Genomic DNA, 17,213 nt, shown 5'->3' with positions numbered 1-17,213 from the left:
CATTTCCCAGAGGTGCATTAATATTATAGTTTAAACCTGGACTGAAGCTTCTATTTCCCTAACGTCCTCAACGAGTGATGCAAGCCCCATCTTAGTATAGGCTGCAGGTGAGCCTAGAGGCACACTGAGAAAGTTAAGCCCTTCATACTCACAGGATGCAACCAAACTGTGCTGCCAGACCCAAAGCCATATGCTTAGGCTGGATAACAAGGCTCTGCCCGCCCTCCAGAACAAGCACAAAGTTTGACACTGCGTAGGTGGGTCAGGAATGTTGTCATGCAGCAGTGTCCCATGGTTAATGCTGAAGAGGCAAATTACTCATAGATTATTTTGCAGAAGGGCTTTGGCGTGGTCTGCTGCAAGGGCAGTCAGTATTTATCAGCAGTGGGAGCTCAGACTGCCTTTAGGACTGTGTGAAGGCTCACAGTTGAATTAGAGCCATCTACCACGACCATGGAGACAGAGGGATTATGTCAAAAGCAAGACACACCAGGTCCTGCCTTGGTACAGGCAATATAGGTATAGGTAGATTCTTAGGTAACTTTGTTGTTAAAATTTGGCCTCTTGATTGACAGTAACTTGTTATTGTACCAGCAACCCTCCCTTATCCATATTTGCTATTAATGTGTGTGGTTAAGTGGGCTTCCATGTTCTGTCAACAATGGAACAGTCTTATACTCAGACCCAGCCCTAAGTGTTCAAACAAAACGTTAGCTTCCTTGTTTCATTTTCACACTAATATTTCAGCAGGCTTGGTGGGCTTTGCAGATGAGTAACAGAACACCAAACTTCTCACCTCTGTTTCCTATTACAATTTAAGAAGAGAATTAAGGACTACAAGTAGAATTTCTTTTTTTAATACCTAAGCGAATCCTTCACGTACAAAGCAGTATCAAGATAAATACAAAGAACAATACCGCCCTTGCATCTAATTTACTCATTCAGATTAACCTCCCCTTTTACACTTCCTTAACTCTTTCACCGTACCTGTAGCCTCTCCCATTCCACTTCAGCAGGAACCTACTGAACCTGAAACCAACCCAACATAATGGCCATAGTCAGCCAAATCATTTACAGTTCATTTAAAGCACAGGGCTTTAAGTTTCCAAACAAAGAAGAATAGTTAACATACTGTAAATTCATACCCCGCTTTCCTTTATACTAATTTCACATGTAGAAAAGCCATAAAAGTAGCTCAAAGCAAGAATGCTGACTGGCCCAGCGTGGCTCGTAAGTAAAATCTGTGATCCTCAGAACCTGTCGGAAAGGCAGATTCTGCAGTGCCAAGTATTTAAAGTATCAGCTCTTATATGCTGGAAACACATTCCTCAGTTGCAAAATTACAGTAATTTTCTCATTCTTTGCTCTTCAGAAAATTCTTTGAAGTCTAGTAATTCCAATGATAGTGAACAAGCATTTGTACCCTGCCTTGATGTAAGGGCTAATCACAGCCCTGTAGGACTTGGCTTTTCAATGGAATTTAAAGTTTGTTATGCTCTGCCCCAACACATCTCGTAAACGTCTTGTCACTTGTTTTACATAAACAATACTATTTAAAAAGATGAACTAATTATCTTTTACAAAGATAATGAAATCATAGAATATATGAAGCATATAAATTATGGTTGGTTTTCTCATTTGTCTCAAAGTAGCTGAATGCAATATGTATCAACTTACCGGCTCCTACTGGATAGGTAAGACATACAATTCACAAACTGTTTATGAAAATTATGTAAGACTATTGCCAGTACAAATTGACAATTTTTCCCACAAAATGAGGAGCAACTTGTACTTTATTGTAACTGAAACAATCAAAATCATCAGTCTTTTTTCTTCTAGTTATACTAGAAACTTCTTACATTCTTCTACCATTCCCTAACCAGGATGCCTCAATTGCTGTTGCAATTTAGGACCAGAACGACAGACTGTCGTGACAGTCTCAGCTGTAAAGCATACCTAAATTCTGTTGCACCAAATGGACCTGGGTGGGAGGGGAGAATTTGCCTGTCCCTGTCAAATACCTCTCTCACAAGAGCAGGGAGCTCAGGGAGGGGGCATGGCTGAGTGCTCCCTAGCCAGAATCTGTTTCAGAAAGCCTGCAATGAGTGAGCCAGTGCTTCATTGTCTTCAGTACAAACCCATCTGAAAATCTCCAAAATAAGTTTCCTTATAGTCTAAGCCATGAGATGACCCAAGAGCTGGATCATAATACCTATTTTCTGAGTATACACCGAAGAAACAAATTCACATGAAACATTTTTTTTTCTCTGGGGTTTTCCCAAAGAGAAGGTAAGCTTTCCTGCAGCGTCCTCCCCAAATGCCCAACTTTAGTTGGAGACTGACCTGGAAGGACAGAGCCCTGCAGTATGGTGCAGTTTAGGGTCAAAACCCTTTGCTGAAGAATGGTTTTAGAAGGACTATATCTAGAAAGGCTCTTTGTGAAGCTGTGTGAAACCCACATGTTAGACCATGGCAGCACAGGCACAGGTACCCAACTCAATATCTCACAAAGTGGATGGGGAAAGAAAGAATCAATCTGTTCAGCTCCCTGTGGGGCTTCTGAAAAGTGTAATAACAGAAGTAACGGAAAACAGCTTCTTGCAGTTTGGTTAGGATCTATTCCTTGCCAGCAGCCTCTGAGAGAGCAAGGAACCATATGCTGCTGTGGTTGTGTACCTGCATAGATCACAATAAATAATAATATAATGTACAGCGAAGGCATTGAAGGGGAAAAAAAAAAGAAAAGACAAGGGAATAATTTCTGAGGTATATGTGAAGAACCTTTCTGCCTTTTGTCACTACTTGCCACTTGAATTTTAAAAGATGAAGGACAATAACCAGATGTGGAAAAATACAAATTATTCTTCAGAGAGCAGCCTTTTGACTAACATGACTTCTTTTACATGCAACTAACAGGTATTCTCTCATGACATTGTAATTCATTTGATGATATTAAATAGTTATCCAGTGAACTGTAAATAGAATAATACGCCTAAACTTTTTCTCACAGGCAACTCCTCAGTAAGTCAATGACTTATCACAAAACATCAAAAATATCTGAAGTGCTACCAAAATGCAAGCATGACTACAGTAAAAAATGTGTGTACTTTAAAGTAGGTATCGCTCCCCTCAAACCCCTACCCAAACGGTATGAAAATGTCTCTTGTAACACCAGAACTACAGGCCGTAGTGCCCGGCTTCTGGTACTTGCCCTGGTGGGCCTTCACACCCAGCGCCTGACAAATAACTCACGCTGTGCTTCCACCGAGATACCAGAAACAGGGTCTTAAATCCCCAAGTCCCTGCCCGAGCACAGAAGCTGCTGCTGCCCTCACACGCCCCTGACGGTGACAGTGACAGGCGCGCTGGGCTCACAGCAGGCTGCCCCACCTAAAGGTGCCCTGGCAGTGGCGGGCATCCCTCAGGAGCCCCTCGGGAGCAAGACGTGGCGGGGCGCAGCCGTACCCCTTCCCCTGGGGCGCTTTTATTACACGCCGTGCGTGCGGCCGGCGGCGCCCCCTGCGCCTCCCAGGCCGGTCTGTGCCGCCGCCGCGGCCCGGCCTCAGCGCTCACGGCCCCGCCCAGGCAGGCGTTACCCCGCCGGCGCCGCGCGCCAGGGGCGGGGCCCGGTGGCGGAGAGCCCGCCCCCCCCCCCCGCCGGCTGGGCGCCGCGCTACCGGCGTGCGGGGATGACGGAGGCGGAAGTGGGTCGGGGGGCGTGTAGCGGGGCTGACGGCGGCGCCGCGCTCTCCCCGCCCCTGCAGGCAGCCGGCCCCGCCATGGAGGTAACGGGGCGGGCGGCGCGGTGGGGAGCCGGGAACGCGGGGCCGTCGTGGGGGGCTGTAGCTGGGGGGAGGTGGGAAGAGGCGCGTGACCTTGGGCTTCAGCAGCGGGGCGGGGGTAGCCAGCCTCGCCCCCCGCCCCCTCCCCATGTCGCGCAGCGCCCCCCGCGCTGCCAGCGCTCTCCGGCGAGCGGAGCGGTCGCGCCAGGCGGGCGGCGCCGCTGCCCTCGGGGCCGGCCGGAGGTTGCTGGCCGGCGGCTGCTGGGCGGCGGCAGGGGTAGCCCGCGGGCCGCTGCGCGCCCCTTCGCCCCCGTCCGCCCCCGGCGCAGCCCGGCCCGTTGGCGGCAGCGGTGAGGGGGTGCGGTGCGGTGCCGCCCGGGCCGGTAGCGGGGCCCCTGGTCCTGCCCTGCGGCTGCGTGAGGCGCCCGTGCGGGCTGCGGGGGCTGCCTGGTGCCGCCTGCGCGGAGGTGGGGGGGCGGCCGCGGCGCAGGGGATGAGGGCGAGCAGCCGGCGCGGGGAGAAGCGCCCCGGTGACACACAGCGGGTGCGCGGCGTGGGTGCCCTTTAAAGAGCACCCAGGGGCGAACAGGCGTTCCGCAGGGCACCTGGTTTGTTACCAGCACATCAGCTGCGAGACACTGTGAACACCAGCAAATACACCTATTTCGGGATGTTATCTGGTTTAGCAAACCCAAAGGCAACGCCGAAGAGTTTAAAAGTCATACGTGACACTGACTTTCTTGGTGGTTTCCGAGCTGCAGGCGCTCTGAGTGCCTGTTTGCTGAAGGGATTGGGACTCAGAACATGTTTTGATGTGACCCGGTATGGTTAGAATTGGCGATGCCTGGAAGTTGCACTCAGCTCAGAAAATTGCTGTTCGTAATGGTCACTGCTGCTGCGGTTGGCATCAGAGCCTAATATATTGCATTTATACATCACTTAAGCTTTCTAAGGTTCTGTTAAGCCATTGCAAAAGTAAGGAGTGGATAGCAATTAAAATACACAGAACATGCTAAACTGTGGCTCGAAAAACCTTAGTGTAGATAAAGGAGGCTTTACATTAAAATATATCAGTAAGGTAAGGCAGCATACCCGGGTTTCAGAATGGTGGAATAAAAATTCGAGAATCCTTGCAGGATTCAGGGTTGTGCTTAGAAGTGTATTTACTGTCTGCTGGCTCACAGGCTCAGATACACCTGATCAATAAAAAGTTTAGGTTTTTTCAGTGACTCATCTTCCTTGCGCTTCTGATCCAAGCGGGTGAACGGACCCCTCTACACAAGCTGCTTCTGATTTCTGCTACCAGAACTGCAAAACTGGATGTATTGTCTTATGTGATACATGGTTCTGCTTCTGTGCGTGTTAGCTTAAAGGAGAGTAAAAGTAATATGTAGATTCATCTGACCTTACTGTAGTGTGGAGAGACATGTGCTATTGTTTTCTAAACAGTACATACAATTTGCTGAATTTAATTATACTCTGTAAGCATACTGCTTGTGGTAACAGCATTTTGCTAATTGCAATGCTGAAATATTAAGAATGTAAATGTTGGCAAAGTTTTGTGCACCAAGGAAATGTGAAACGTAAACTTCTAGTTGTTTTTTTAGTGCTGTATTTTGTTTAACAGGCACATTATTTTTTGATACGTTTGCTTTTGCCTTCTTTTAAAAGAAGCCTCTAGCTCATGTGATACAGACAGAGAGATAACTGTAACTGCCTTTGACCTTGGTCTGTACTTGAACTCATATTTTTAAGGATGACTTCCCTTATTATCTGTATCAGCTGTTCTCTGTAAGTTATTAGTAATTCTTTATTTTAGTAGTGTTTAGATACAGGTTGTTTTTTCCATAGTTTCTAATAGAAGAGGGAATTTTTGTCAGAACAGAGTAGCAAAAGAAAAGTGAAGATACGTGTGTATACATATACACACACACAAACACGTAGATATACATAAAAATACAAATATATATACACCCCTTCACTTCATATGTACACGCAGGATAGTAAGAAGGATAAAGCAGGGTAAAGGTCAAGGCTTGGAAATACTGCCTTTAATATATTGGAATTGTCTGTTCCATTTTCCTTTGCCCCGTCTTAGTTATGTATGTTTTTTCATGTTCTGGAGTATAGGTAAACATCTCTCATACAAACCACTGTAAAGTAACATAGAGTCTCCCAGGTTAGATCTGTGGAAGTTTAAAGTAGAAGGCATTATATATGTATGTTAGGAATAGGGAGCCCAGAATTTCCAAAGCCTTTTCAAATATGTTTGTCCGGCCAGCATTTCTAGTACTAACTAATGTTTTTGAAAAACTAAACAAAACCAAAGAGTGAATGGGTAGGGGGAGGGTTATTCCTAGCTTTACAGTCTTTTCAAATATATTTGTTCGGCCAACAATTTTAGCGATAACCAGTGTGTTTAAGAAAGAAAGAAAAAAAAAATGAGGGGTACATATGACTCAGAAGTTCCCAAAGTTTGATTTAATAGCTAATCCGCTACAGGGATTTTTTTGTTCATGCTTTTTTAAATTAGTCTTTTTAAGAACAAGATAGTGATTTGCACCTTTGTAACCTCTTGTAAATGAAATAATTTTTAAGTAGCATATCAGCTCTGGATATCAGTTCAGTAATGGAATCATAAGGTCGTACCGGTTTGGAAACCTGGAGTTTTCTATTCTATTGTATTGTACAAATCACAATAGACCACTCACAGTTTTTTTCAGTTATCCTTCTGACTAGTCCTGCAAATAGTTTTTTACTTTTTTTTTTTTTTTCCTCCTTGAGCTCTCACTGTATTCAGTTACTCTCAGTGTTTGCAGGCTTGCAGTTAGTTCCTTTGATAGTGTTAAATTTAAAAGTTCAGTTACCACATGTTGTGCTTTATCTTGTTGTAGGTGCAAGATGCTGGGCAGGAGATGGTGGCGTCTTCTGTCACGCCAGTATCAGGCAAATCAAAGGTAATCAGTCTTCACAGACCCCATTTATTTGCATAGCAGTAGTCGAAAGGGTTACGGCTTGGCATGCAAGTTGTGACTAATAGGAAGACATAAAGGTATTTTTAAAGAGTTTCCTGTCTTTTAGACTTCTTGAAAACTTGATTTATAAACTAATGCTAAGGGTTTTTGGAAACTGGGGGGGGGGGGGGGGGGGGGGGGGGGGCGGGGGGAATCTCTTACTTACAAGTTTGCTTCCTGTTATAATATGAGATAAAATATTAGTGGCAGCAGTTTGGTTCATAAAAAGCACAGACTTCTTTATTTAATTTTACTTCCAACATATGCAATATCAATGTTAGGTCAGCATGCTATTTTCAAAACACTTCATATTATATTACTGAATTGTAACCCTTCCTGAGCTTTCCGTCTAACTGATGCTGCCCAGTTGTGTGCTCTAGAATTATTTTGGAGAAGTACAGAATTAGGAGTAGCTTCTGTTATTGGACTTGAAATAACAGAGTTGGATAACAGAACAGCAGTAACTTTGACTGTTAGTTTTCATGCAAATGTGTGGTAAGACCATTTCTTGCCCTAAAATTTGACTTCTTGGAAGCTGGATGCTAAAATTCTCTGTTTTCAGTTTACCTCTACGTTAGAGGAGTCTGGTTCTCTAATATGTACTTTTTTTACAGCTGGACACATTGCCCAAAGAATATGTCATCAAGTTTGCAAAAAAACAAGTGATGCTTTTACAGAAAGTGAAGTTAAGATGTACAGGTACTTTACTGGAAAGAGAACAATTTCTGTGTTAATGCTTGGTACTATCACTGTGTATTTTTGCTAGGTATATTTAAATTCTAGGCAAGTATCCTGGATTTTTTTCCTGCAATTTCACTGTTTTTTGTGGGAGGGTAAGGACTGAAGTCCTTCGAACAAGGAAGGGAAGAAAAAGAAGCATTGCTTTTGTTGGGTGTTAAATTAATTTTGATCTGGCAGTATGGCATGATGGATCAATGTCGTTTGTGTAAGAGTTAAAGTGGGACTTGTAATTGTTCCCCTTATCAGCTGCAGGATACGTGTTGCTTTTCAGGAAGCAGATGCGAAGGGAAATGTCTCTGATGCATGTTTTGCATAATTAGTACAGTTGTAGAGTACAGTGGCTTCTTTGAAATAAATATCTACTTTATGTTTGATCATTTGCTTCTTTAACAAGAAATTGTAAAATATACTAAACAAAATTTTGTGTTGACCACCTAAAAGTATCCGGTGTAAGTCTGTGCTCTCATGTGCTGTCCCTTTTCCTCCAGTGGCCCACTACTTGGACTGGTGTCACTTGCTGTTGTTTGGAGTTACAGTTATGCTGACTGCTTGTAGCTGCCCAGCGAAATAATAAGGATGGGGTGGGCTATACTAGGCTTTTCCTTAGTGGGGTTATTCATAAAGTCTTGTTCTTCTACCTGCTGCCTATTTTTAGAGAACCGATAGGAACTGAATATTTTTTCTCTGGCTTAAATTGATTGTGAAGTAGAAGGTAAGACGATCATCAAAAGAATTCCTATCTCTTGTCCCTCTGCCCCAACGAGGAAGCTTTGCTTCCTCAGGAAACCATGCTAAATGTCAGGACTGGAGAATTAGTACTGAGTGTTTGTTCTCTTCCAGTTAGCCCCTTCTGTCACTCAGTAACAAACAAAAACTGATGAAGTAAAAGACATCTCTGGTTTGAATGAGTGTGGTTAGTTTTGCTAGGTTTGCTAGTAATTTGCTACTGTGATTGAGCATCAATTCACACTGTGAAATTACTTTTTTAAGAACTAGAGAAAGAGATTGAAGAACTCAGATCTAAAGCAGCTACTGGAGGAGCTGATGATATTATTCAGGTAGGAATAAATAATGGATTTCTAATTAATTACATAATGTTAGCTGAAATAGGTTACAGAAATAATTTGGCAAATAGTAAACAGCTTTGAAACTGTTACTCAAATTTAATCAATTTTCGGGAATTCAAGACAAGTCCAAAACCATCATTTTATTTTCCTCCTCTCCCCATATCCTTACTCTCCTTTTTCAGAAAACACTGTTGGCTCTGTGAGGAACAGTACAGAACATACAGTTTCCTCAGCAAGACTTTTTCCTCGTGTAGCTGGTTAGACAGGCTTTTGTTTATTTTAGAATGACCACTGTGGAAAGACTTCAGCCATTTAGAAAACTTCAGAGACAGTCATTTGATGAGATCAGAAACACACAAAATTAAAGTTGCATGTCACAGGAAATACTTTTAGGAAGATAACTGCATTTTTTTAAAATTCACAAGAACATTTGTTTTTCACAAAGTAAGGGTCATAGCATATGAAAGTGAAAAATGGTAGTGAGGAGGAATTTATCAACTCAGAATTTCTTTCTTAATAATTTGGATGGAGGTTTCTTTTCTGTGGAAGGGAAGCTCTCCCCCACCCCCTACCTCGTGATAATAAATTAGCTGATCAGAAATACAATTTTGAACAGAACCTATTATTTGTTGTTGTTTTAGTCTATTCTGTGTCTGTCATGTTTGGGCTGAAATTAATTTTAAAAATCAGACTAATCTGTTTAATTGACAAAAAAAGTCATGACCAATGCATGAGTTCATATGGTTTGCAAAAATTCTTCAGGCTTCCATTGTTATGTAACCCTTTTTTCAGTGATCTTTCTCCCTTAAAATTAGGCTCTCACAGAAAGACTGGATGTTGTACTTCTGGAAAAAGCTGAAAGTCAGCAGCAGTGTGTAGCTCTGAAAAAGGAAAATATTCAAAGAAAGCAAGAAGCAGAGGTACTAAAACAAGCAATAGAACATTAGTGAAATATTTCAGAAATATGTTTATTTTCTAGTTTTGCTTGTTGTGTATTTTACTTCCGTTGTAATCTTTTTTCTTCACTTACCTGTGTTCTGGTTTACCTTAAAAAAAAAAAAAAAAAAAGTCTAAATACTTCATATGTTAAAGCATATTTTCTCTGTACCCCTTAATTTATAATTTTTATAGGACTCTAAATGCACTACTTGGATCCACAGCTGTTCAAAAAGAATTTAGTCTGTGCATTAGTGGCCTAACATATGTGATGGCTTCAATCAATCAGCATTGGGTTTTCATAGGAAATAGGAGGTTTACATTCAGATATTCATAGGAAGTAGCCTATCAACCAAGACATCTATATTTTGTCAGTGATCTCGGTTAATAATAGAGAGCGAATTGCTTGCAATTGATTAATAGTTATATTCCAGATACTTGATTTTGGTGTGCCTAAAGTAATTTGGTCATTAATACGTTACCAGAATAGTTGTTAAAGTTGAACTCTATCCTGACCATTTTGTGAAATTATGCTGGTAAACGTGATTTAAGACTTAGTTTTCCTTTCTCATTCTGCAAACATTTTTGTACTCTCTGCGGTGTCTTCTGAATTGAGTTGTCCTAATATAGGCAGATATTTTAAAACGATAGCAATTTTAAAAATTAAAAACTCCTAAATCTTCTAATTAATTATTGCAAACAATTTTATTTGGAAATTCTGTGTGCTAAATTACCGTATTTAATAACTTTTTTGTTTGTTTAGGCTGCAGTGGCTAAGACAGAAGAATTGCAGAAGCAACTGGAGCAATCAAGTCTTGACTCTCTGAAAGAAATAGAAGCTCTGAAGAGTGAATTAGAAAATGCACAAAGTAAACACAATGAAGACATAACAAAGCTGAAAACGGAATTAGAGGAACAAGTGAAGAAACAAATGGGGCTGGTAGAACAGATCAACTGTCATAGTGATAGTCAAAAAGAAGTTAAAAGATTACAAGATGATGTCCAAAGAATTAAATCTACTTATGAGGAGCAAATTTTGTGTTTGAGCAAGCAATTGGAAACTGTGAATGAAGAAAAAAACAAAGAAGTGACAAATCTGCAAGAAACTATTAAAAGCAGCTCTCAGTGTTACCATAACAAAATCAAAAATCTGAATGAAGAGCTTAAAAAATTAAAAATTGCCCATCAGGAAGAGGTGTCAGAGTTGATGCATCAGATTGAAATATCATCTAAAGAAAATGAAGAAAAGCAAAATCAGATAGATCAGTTACAGCACAGTTTAGCAGAGGAGAGCTTAAGAAGAGAGAAAAAAGCAAAGGATGAAACGTCTGCTCTTGCTGACCAGCATGAGTATGATTTGGAGCAGCTGAGAGAAGTCTTAAATAAAAATGTAGATAACAAGATAGATATTGTAGATACTCAAGAAGAACCTTGTGTAGAAGCAAAAATGGAAGAAAAGGTTAGGCACCTGGAGAATAGTTTAGAAGAGCTCCAGTCCCAACACAGTATATTAAAAGATGAGTTAACATACATGAGTAACGTTAAACTGGAACTGGAAGAGGAAATCCATCGCATAAAGGATGAGTACTTTCATGAGCGGGAAGACTTGGACTTTAAGATAAATGAATTGCAGCTTACTAAAGAAGATTACTGTTGTGTAATTGAAAAACTAAAGTTGGAGCTTCAAGCAGCAAGACAGCACTGTGAAGCTGTTGTAAATGAGCATAAGCTAGAGACTCAAACTCTAAAAGAGCAACATAAGAGAGACATTTCTGAACTAAATGAAACTTTATTATCTGGGTCTGAAAAAGAAAAGATGGCATTAGTTTTTGAAACACAGGAACTAAGAGAACAGCTTGAAAAGCTAACTCAGGAGAAAGAAGAAGCAGTGTCCAATTACAACAGCCTGAGAGAAACAATGGAAACTCTACAGACTGAGCTAGGGGAATCTGCTGGAAAGATCAGCCAGGAGTTTGAATCAATGAGACAACAGCAAGCTTCTGATGTCAGTGAACTGCAACAGAAACTCCGGGCTGCTTTCAATGAAAAAGATGTTCTTCTTGAAACTGTGAATCGCCTCCGGGAAGAAATAGAAAAACTGTCATCTAATCAGCCAGAGGTAGAAGAACTTCAGTGTAAAATTGTTAGTCTTCAGGAGGAGAATAACACAATAACAAGCTACATCAACCAAAAAGAGACTGCTATAAAAGAACTGGAAGAGAAGATCATTGCTCTTACTGATCAAAACAAGGGTATTTTAAATGAAGTAAAATGCTTGGGTGAAGACAGAGAAACCCTTCAGGAAAGGTGCAAGCAAGAACAAGGAAAAAATCAGGAACTTCAGAAAGAAGTGGATGTTGTTAACCAGTACAATAGCGACCTGAAGAAAAAAGTGGAGGAATTAACAGAGAGACTGAATGAAGCTTTAACTAGGAAGAGTGAAAATGCACAAATGCTAGAGCAACTGGAAAACCAGGTTGTATCCCTGTTGCATGAAAGAGAGAACCTTTCATGTGAAGTTTATACTCTTCATGAGAAAAATAAGAAAATAATTCAGGAAAAAGGTGAATTAAGTGAAGAGCTGGCAAAGATTACCTCTGAAAAAGATGGTTGGCTAGTGTTGAAAGAACAGTCTGAAAACTTAGAAAAGAAACTGCAAATGTTGAATGCAGAAAAAGACCATTTATCAACATTACTTGAAAGTGAACAAGCACACAGATCTCTTATAAGAACCCAGCTGTACCGTTTACTTGAGCAAGTGGGTTCCAGTGTTTCAGATTCTAACGAAGAGCATGATTCTCTTAACTTGTTAGAAATTGCAAATGAGTACTTGTCAAAAACTAAAGAAGAGCAGTGCCTTGCTAAACAGTATGAGGAAGAAGTTCTTCATCTGCAGCGGGAAGTTGGGAGACTGGAAGAAGAAAATGCAGCTCAATATACAGAACATAGATCCCTGATTGAGGATTTTGAAAAAGAAAAGGATCTCTTGAGAGAAGAATTGGAAGGAGTGTTGTCTGAAAAAGCAGCACTTCAACATGATATCCAGGAGCTGAAGAATGCCAGTGAAAAAGCAAGGACTGAAAATCAAGATCTTCTAGCTAATATTGAAGAGATCACTCAAAAACTTGCGTTTTGTGAAAGTCAAATACAAGAACAGCAAAAAGGATCAGAAAAACAAGATGACTTAAATTTCATTCTGGAACAAAAGGAAACTGAACTTAGAAATGTGAAAGACGAACTGAGTTCTCTAAAGGTTATATTTTGTTATTGAAGTATACAGTCTAAACCTCTAAAGTCTTCAGAATTAAGGTTCAAAAAATACTTTCAATTCTCTCTTTGTTTCTTTTTCTTTTTTTTTTCTTTCTCCCTTGGCCTGAAAGTGAGTTTCCCTGCTAGAAAGCTCATGATTCTGAGTCTCCTAGCACCATAAAATCGCCTCCCCCCCCCCCCCCCCCCCCCGAAAGAAACAATGAAACAAAACCAATCATAATGCTATTTTGACAAAAGTTGCTTGTACTTGAACCTCTCTTTCTACCAATACCCCTCAAAGTGATCATTTAACTAGATGGACTAACTGACCTCATAATCTTTTACCTCTTGATTTTCTATGGCTCCATCTCAAACAAAAATACTGCTTGATCTGCATTAACTACTCCTAACTTCAGGTCCTGGGAACTGATAATTATGTAAAACTGACAGCTGCAGAATTAATGGTCTCCCGTCTTTTGTCCTCGGGCAGGATGGAAAGCAGCTGTTAAAAGGTTGGAATGTTTTCTTTTCAACATAAGTATGTTTTCCAGTTACCAGAGGGTTACGAAATTGCATGTAAGGACTTTCTTGGTAGTAAGAAGTAGACACAGTCCAGCTGTAGCTGAAACTTCTGATGGCTTCTTAGGGGAAAACCAGATACCACAAATAATTTTTTGTAATACTACTTGTATCTTTGTTTATAATACAGAATTTGATGGAGGCAGAGACTGCGGAAACTCATCAACAGTCTGCAGTAGCAGAGCTTCAAGAAAAAATTGGTATCTTTCTTGCTGTTCTCTTTTACGTAAACAGTTTGGGTTTTTGTAGTTGTTAGTTTTTCTTTCACTTCATAGTTTTCCTGTATTTCCTGCAAGCCAGGGAAGGTGGGGAGGTAGATGCCAATGCAGCTTCCTACAATATTCCTTCCATTAGGGATTTAGAATACATCTTAAGTTGGTTATCATTTGATATTTTTAAGCTTTTTTTCTTCCTGTGTACATTTGTAGTGGATTTCATCTTTATTTTTTTAAATATGAGAAAAATTGTGTCAATAAGAATCCCTAAGACTGCCAAGAGGAGAGGAAAACAACATTTTGCCAAAACTACTGTTACCTTATTGCAGTTATCCCAACACATTAGAAGGAAAGTGGTTTTGAGTTGTTAGAACTGTATGTAGGAGTAGACAGGAATATGGCTGTTAACTGTGATGGAAGCCTCTGAAACAGGGAAGGATTGACCCTAAGCTGTCTGTGTGGCTGGATGTTTTAGCTTCAAATCAAATTTAAATGCTTAATTGAATGAAACATTTTAAAGTCTCCCCCTGCTTTCTGTTTTGTTTTCTTTTACAGTCATGCTTGTATTTGTGTTCTAATTGAAATGCATTTCAGTTCTTGGGGGAGAGGTGAGGCATATTTTTTCACTTTCTTATTTATTTTAGGAAGACTGGAAAAAGAATCTGCAGAAAAAGGAGAGAAGCTAAATAAAATTAAGGTTGTTGCTGTGAAAGCAAAGAAAGAATTGGATGCCAGCCGAAGAGAGGTACCCTAACTGCTTGCTAATATATGGAACATTCTGCATGTGACGTTCTGTTTTAATGACACACAATTCTTTTTAATAAGACGCAGACTCTGAAAGAAGAGTTGGAGTTGGTTCGATCAGAAAAAGATCAGTTGTCTGCTTCAATGAAAGATGTCATTCAAGGAGCTGAAAGCTATAAGGTAAGAATAGTACTGTGTTTATGAGACAGTTAACTGTCAGAAAATACTTGGCTTTTGAAGCCTAGCCTAGATATGTATTGCTATTTACTTGCCAAAGTTTGGCAAAAGAAATTGTGTCAGTGCAGTTGAGTACCCAAATCAAGAGGTGTAAGGTTCTAGTAATGGAACTGTGCAGCTGCTGTCAGAAGGAAATAAGGCACTTCTTTTCTACTGGATGGTATTTTAAAACCTTTTGAATTTAGCATCATGCTTATCAAACAACGTGTTGCTGAGGGAAAGCAAAAATCCTTATGAATTCTTTGAAGTACATTAAATTGGGGATCAGTTGGAAAGTCCTTAAGTGGTGAAGGCATAAACTAACAATTCCCTCGTAATGAGTCCTCCTGGAGCATGTCTCAGCATGTGAATCAGAAGCTGGTGGCTGGGGACAGTCAGCATCGATTCACCAAGAATAAATTGTGTCTGTTTAATTTGATTGGCTGCCATGATAAAACGGTTGGAGGTGCGGATGAGAGGAGAACAGTGCATGTCACTTGACGTTAGGAAGGCTTTTGATGTTGTCTCACAGTACTCTCTCATTCATGCTAGGACATTACAATCTAAACGGGTAAAAAACTTAAAAAAATAAAAAAAACTGGTTGCGTGGCTTGGCTCAGAGTAGCAGTGATTAATGGCTGGTACTAGATGCCAGTAACAAAGGGGACTATGCTGGGGCCTGTCCTGTAAAAATTAAGCAGTTACCTAGAGAAAATCATGGAGTACACCTTCATCAAGTTCTCAGATTATTCCTGATTGGGAACAGTCAATAGACTTGAGGGCAGGGCTTCCATTCAGAGAGACATAGACAGGTTTGAGGGGTGGGCTGACAGAAGCCTTCTGAAGTTCAGCAAAGACAGATGCTGATTTCTTTGTGTGGGAGAGAGTAACTCCGTGGTACAAGCTGGGGACCATGGGTCTGCGGACAAAAAATACAGTTTTGAAAAAAAATTCAAGGATCACGATCTGATCTCGTTGCTGATCCTGCTTTAAGTGGGAGGTTGAATGTAGAACTCCTGAAGTCTCTTCCAACCCAAATTATTCTAGGTCTTCATGAACTGAAAAAGGTTTCTCCCAAAGCCTGTAACGGAACAATAGCTTTGATTTCATTCTGGTAATTCTGAGGTTGCAATAAGATAACTCATATGCTGAAATACTAGGAGGGTAAGTGTCTGAGGTATAGAATGTGCTTATTGAATGTCTATTGTAAAAAATGACGGGTTTGTGTTTGGATGTGTTAAGAATCTTTTGATGGAATATGATAAGCAAGGAGAACAGCTGGATTCTGAAAAAAGCAGAGCGAATAGTCTTGAACGTCAGATAGATGACCTCACAAGACAGCTACAGGTGTCATCCCAGCAGGTCAGTAATGTATGTGTGTCTGATCTGTTGGTAATTACAGTAAAAATTATTTTGCCTATTGAGTCTAAATGTTACTCATGTGCTTGTTACTATATATAGTTTCCTAATCTAAGTGCATTTGGGATGGTGACATGGAATTCAGGAGGATTTTTGTGATTTCTGGTTTTGATTTGGGTTTTGGTTTTTTTTTTCCCCTAACTTTTAATACCTTCATCTGTACTGTGATAAAATTAAATATATATAGAACAGCTGGCTTTCTCAATAGAAAGAATTTAATTTACCCTAGGTTAACTCATAGAAAAGAGCAGGTGATCACCTCTGGCTTGGTTTGGAGATACGATTCTGCTGGATATTCCAGATACAAAACCAAACTTGCACTATTTCTCGCAATTTCACACATACAGTTCTCATGAAGTACAGTAGCCTTTAACTGTTAGATTTGAGTTTTTGTCTGTTTCTTAGACAAAATTTCTTTTGTTATTTAATCAACAGTGTTCGAACTTAATAAATTATGGGCTTTTGCATCTTTCACAAGGATCAGTTTTTAGGATGCATTGTAGACTACTGTAGTGGCATTTAGAAGATTCTAAGATGGTAATTAAGCAGCTGAGACATATTTTTGCAAAGCTAACTGCAGTGGGGTTTAGGATTTAAATGGAATTTATGATTTAAACTCCCAGACCCCGTATGTAGTTACACTGAAGATCCACCTAGGCCACCATTTTCTTATAAACAAAAGCTAGTAGTGAATAGTTTAGGAAGAAATAACAAACAGAAGCATATATTTTTATGATTATGCGGGTATTGAATTTTTCAAGTTTGTTATGAAGTATTTTGTAAATGAAAACACTCTTTAGGTAATTGGCAGCTTCTTTCATTTATACTTTATACTTAATCTGCATAATAGAGACTGAGATAAAACACTGAAGATGTCTGAATTAAATCTGTTAAAATAATTTCAAAAATAGGCCAGATACAGGAGACATTCTTACTATGTACTGATACGATCTTATTGAAGACTTGATGCTGCAGTTAAAACTTTTTTAGGAATTAATGGTATGACCATTTATTTATAAAGACAACTGTATGTGAAGTGGGGCAATAAGTACTCGAACATTGCATATTATTGTGGGAGGAAGGTGATTCTTGCAGAAAGCATAAACGTTGGGGTATTTTTTCAGATTTATTGTCATTCTAGTGTCTTACAGAAAGCTGGGCAAATGAACTCTGACCAAAATAATCAAATTGTGCTGGTGACTTTAATTTAGCCTGTTTCTTAATCTGGTTTAAAACAATTAAGATGGACAA

The 17,213-nt window shown here is 40.1% G+C and overlaps 1 protein-coding gene across 2 annotated transcripts in view; it reads left to right on the top strand.

Moving 5' to 3' along the window:
• The first annotated feature begins 3,633 nt into the window (after window positions 1-3,633).
• Window positions 3,634-17,213, top strand: part of GCC2 (GRIP and coiled-coil domain containing 2) — a 28,535-nt gene continuing 14,955 nt past the window's right edge. Inside the window, exons 1-10 of one of the 2 annotated variants that reach the window (XM_080377399.1) lie at window positions 3,634-3,785; window positions 6,677-6,739; window positions 7,411-7,495; window positions 8,528-8,595; window positions 9,420-9,524; window positions 10,304-12,793; window positions 13,499-13,568; window positions 14,228-14,328; window positions 14,409-14,507; window positions 15,786-15,905. In XM_080377399.1, the coding sequence (XP_080233525.1) occupies window positions 3,690-3,785; window positions 6,677-6,739; window positions 7,411-7,495; window positions 8,528-8,595; window positions 9,420-9,524; window positions 10,304-12,793; window positions 13,499-13,568; window positions 14,228-14,328; window positions 14,409-14,507; window positions 15,786-15,905 (3,297 nt within the window). In that variant the 5' untranslated portion in view covers window positions 3,634-3,689. Of the gene's footprint in view, window positions 3,786-3,893; window positions 4,133-6,676; window positions 6,740-7,410; window positions 7,496-8,527; window positions 8,596-9,419; window positions 9,525-10,303; window positions 12,794-13,498; window positions 13,569-14,227; window positions 14,329-14,408; window positions 14,508-15,785; window positions 15,906-17,213 lie in introns of those variants that run through there. The other variant, XM_080377398.1, reaches the window with a different exon arrangement.

Source organism: Falco punctatus (genome assembly GCF_963210335.1).
Source record: "Falco punctatus genome assembly, chromosome: 2".
Taxonomy (NCBI): Eukaryota; Metazoa; Chordata; class Aves; order Falconiformes; family Falconidae; genus Falco; species Falco punctatus.
This window is presented reverse-complemented; position numbering and strand designations above follow the sequence as displayed.